Source organism: Helianthus annuus, chromosome 1, assembly GCF_002127325.2.
Source record: "Helianthus annuus cultivar XRQ/B chromosome 1, HanXRQr2.0-SUNRISE, whole genome shotgun sequence".
NCBI classification, from domain to species: domain Eukaryota; kingdom Viridiplantae; phylum Streptophyta; class Magnoliopsida; order Asterales; family Asteraceae; genus Helianthus; species Helianthus annuus.
Window position 1 is genome coordinate 20102336 of NC_035433.2, and position 3456 is coordinate 20105791.

The 3456-nt window shown below is 35.2% G+C and overlaps 1 protein-coding gene across 1 annotated transcript; it reads left to right on the plus strand.

Annotated features, from left to right (window-relative positions):
- Window positions 1–1220: 1220 nt before the first annotated feature.
- LOC110944379 (phospholipase A1-II 1) lies at window positions 1221–2773 on the plus strand. The gene is made up of 2 exons (XM_022186045.2): window positions 1221–1923; window positions 2014–2773. The coding sequence occupies exons 1-2, from the start codon at window positions 1225–1227 to the stop codon at window positions 2623–2625; spliced, it is 1311 nt and encodes a 436-aa protein (XP_022041737.1). The 5' UTR covers window positions 1221–1224; the 3' UTR covers window positions 2626–2773.
- The last annotated feature ends 683 nt before the right edge of the window (window positions 2774–3456 follow it).

Sequence of the window (3456 nt, forward strand, 5' to 3'; positions counted from 1 at the left end):
TATAAAATTTGGCCTAAAATGACATAAGTGGACAAACCACAAGGATGTAAATGACAGTTAACTCAGAATGAAATGATCATTAATACGTGTAATTATTTTTTAAAAATATTATTAAATGAAAAAAGTTATAGCCGTTTAAAGATCGTAATGGAAGTGGGTTTATCAATCAAGAATATTATATTTTCCTTTAACACCCATGCCTTTAAAATTCGTGTACACTTGGTACGATTTAAGTGTCTTGTAGAGTAACCTTTCTCACAATATCAATAAGCCAATTAACATTTGAATTGATCTACACCTTTGTTAGGGAACATGACTGGACAGGTTTGCGTGTCGCATGTGTTGCGCATACTTTACAAAAGGTTTAATTACCTAGCTGACTTATTTATCAGAATCATGCCATGAGATTACGGAGCAAATTATATATAGTTCTTCATTAATGATGAAGTTATATGTAATCAATAGTTTACATGCTGTATGTTTGGCAAAAGTAGTTGGTGGCTGATGACCGGAAGCTAAAAGCTAGTAACTGGTAGTTGTAGCTATTAGCTAGTAGCTGTTTTTTAGATATATTTGGTGTTTGGCAGAGTAGATTGAGCTTTTAATAAAATGTATAAAATAACCAAAATGGACATAACTAAAAATTTAAAAAGTTTGTGCACTTAAAAGTTCATTATCTTTAAAGGTTAAAATAGTCATTTTTTCCCTAAAAGCTTGTAGCTCCTTCTAAACGCTAGTAGTAGGAGCATTCAACCAAAAACTTCAAGCTCCTAACATAAAAGCTTTAAGCTCCTTCAACCAAATAAGACTTTTTATTGAGTAGGAGGTTTTTTCTTAAAAGCTTAAAGTTAGGATCTCCTAAAAGCTATTAAAAGCTCCATACCAAACATACCCATAGTATATGTGAACGTGTAAATTATTAATACATGGTTGTTTACACAATTACATCAATAGTTGTAATCAACACTGATAAATCGGCCCACTAGCTTTAGTTAATCTTATTCCTAAAAAAACAAAGATATAACGGATTGGGAAAAATTGCACGACATGTAAACGGTCGTTATTTAATAATTTGGTTATTTTGAATATATATAGTATTACATTATTAAATTAAAGTAGAAGAGTTTGCTACTTTCACACGTTTTATATTCCTTAGATTCCAATGAAAGAATCTCAATCTATAAGTAGATGACTGACAGCATACTTTTGTTTGTAAGCAATCAAATGAATTTGTTCCGCAGAAAGAAAAAACTTGTAACGCTTCAAAGCAATCAAATGAATATGTTCCGCAGAAAGAAAAAACAAGGGAAAAACAGCGATGTTCACAAAGGCTCCGAGAACATCGCCAAACAATGGAAAACTCTAAGCGGAGAAAGCAACTGGAAGGGATTATTAGACCCTCCCGGACCCGATCTCCGTAGCTACATCATCCACTATGGCGAAATGGCTCAAGCGACCTACGATGCTTTCAACTCGGTTAAGGTTTCAAAGTATGCGGGAACCAGCCGGTATGCACGCAAGGATCTGTTGTCCAGGGTCGGTGTTACTCAAGGGAGGCCGCTCAACAAGTATCAGGTGACTAAATACATATACGCGGCCTCATCTATCGCGCTTCCCGATGCGTTCATCGTCAAGTCGTTGTCTCGTGAGGCGTGGAGCAAGGAGTCGAACTGGATGGGGTTTGTAGCGGTGGCTACAGATGATGGGAAGTTGGTGTTAGGGAGGAGAGACATTCTGGTTGCATGGAGAGGAACTATTCAAACTTTGGAGTGGGTTAATGATTTGGATTTCACGTTGGTTTCAGGTCCAAAAATATTTGGTGAAAACAACGATGATGATCCTAAAATACACCAAGGATGGTACTCAATCTACACTACTGAAGATCCGCGTTCGCCTTACAATAAAACTAGTGCAAGGGATCAGGTACTGATTTATATATGTATTTGAGATCAGGAATGCGTTGATTAGGTTTTATTATATAGATCATTTTGTTTACTCTTACATGCTCTCTAGGTACTGACAGAGGTGAAGAGACTAGTGGAACAATACAAGAATGAAGAAATTAGCTTGACAATAACGGGACACAGTTTGGGTTCAGCTATCGCGACCCTAAACGCGATTGACATGGTCTTAAACGGTATCAATAAGCCGAAAGGAATGCCAAACAAGACCTGCCTCGTGACCACCTTTGTGTTCGCTAGCCCTCGTGTTGGAGACTCCACGTTCAAGAAAGTATTTAGTTCACAGAACAATCTTCATGCCTTACGCATTCGCAACGCATTAGATGTTGTTCCAAATTACCCTATAATCGGGTATTCGGATGTTGGGATGGAGTTGGTAATCGATACTACAAAATCTGGTTATTTGAAGAGTCCCGGGAGTTTGTCGAGTTGGCATAGCTTGGAGGCTTATATGCATGGTGTTGCAGGGACACAAGGCAGCAAGGGAGGGTTTAAGCTGGAAGTTAATCGTGATATCTCACTTGTGAACAAACATTTGGATTGTTTAAAGGATGAATATGGTATTCCTGCTTCTTGGTGGTGTGAGAAGAATAATAGTATGGTCCAGAAGGAAGATGGTTCTTGGATGTTAATGGATCATGAAGATGATGATTTCTATCCATGAGATATGCACATTTCTATTCAACCCGGCCCCTACATTATTCAGTTATATTAACTTCTTTTATTCTATTGCTTGTGTTGTGTTTAGTTTCTTAATCTTTTGAATTACAATTAATGTAATTCACTCTTTTAATACTGAGCTTCTCTGAAAATGTGTACAAATATATATAATTTTTTTTTACAAATATTGTTGTGCTGTGTTTGGAGTTTAGGATGAGTATCTGTTAGGAATCATTTTTTTATTGCTAAAATCGTAATAACCAGTGTGAATTCAAACAAAACTACTTAAAAAAGCTTACAAAACACACAATTGTTTTTAAGAATTTTCCTTTAGAAAATCGCAACTTTTTATTTATAAAAAAACAAATTATTTTTATTTTGTTTAATCAGAATAACAATTACTTATGCACATGTGCATATTTCTTGACAACACCAATATAATTTCTCTTCAATCTATAATACATTACCAATATTATACAGTTTCACTTCCGTCTACACTATCATTCATAATACATTGCTAATATGTAGAATATTTCAAACTATGCAAATGTGCACCACCAACCTTTATACCATACAATATATTACATCATAAACAGACAAATATAACCAAACTATCAATCACTAGATACAATTAACCAAAATGCATATGTGCATACAAATGACAACATTAGTTACAAAGTGATGCACATGTGCATATCTTCCCAACTGCATCATTAAATAACAAACAACCTTTTTTAACTCTTTGATTAACCATTACGTCATCATCTTCTGTAGCATTATTACGTCATCATCCTCCATAGCATCATTACGTCATCATCCTCCATAGAATCTGACA

Coding starts and splice junctions, on each gene's coding strand:
- LOC110944379 (XM_022186045.2), top strand. CDS start 1,225: ATGAATTTGTTCCGCAGAAAGAAAAAACTTGTAACGCTTCAAAGCAAT. Junction 1,924..2,013: donor AAACTAGTGCAAGGGATCAG/GTACTGATTTAT, acceptor CATGCTCTCTAG/GTACTGACAGAGGTGAAGAG.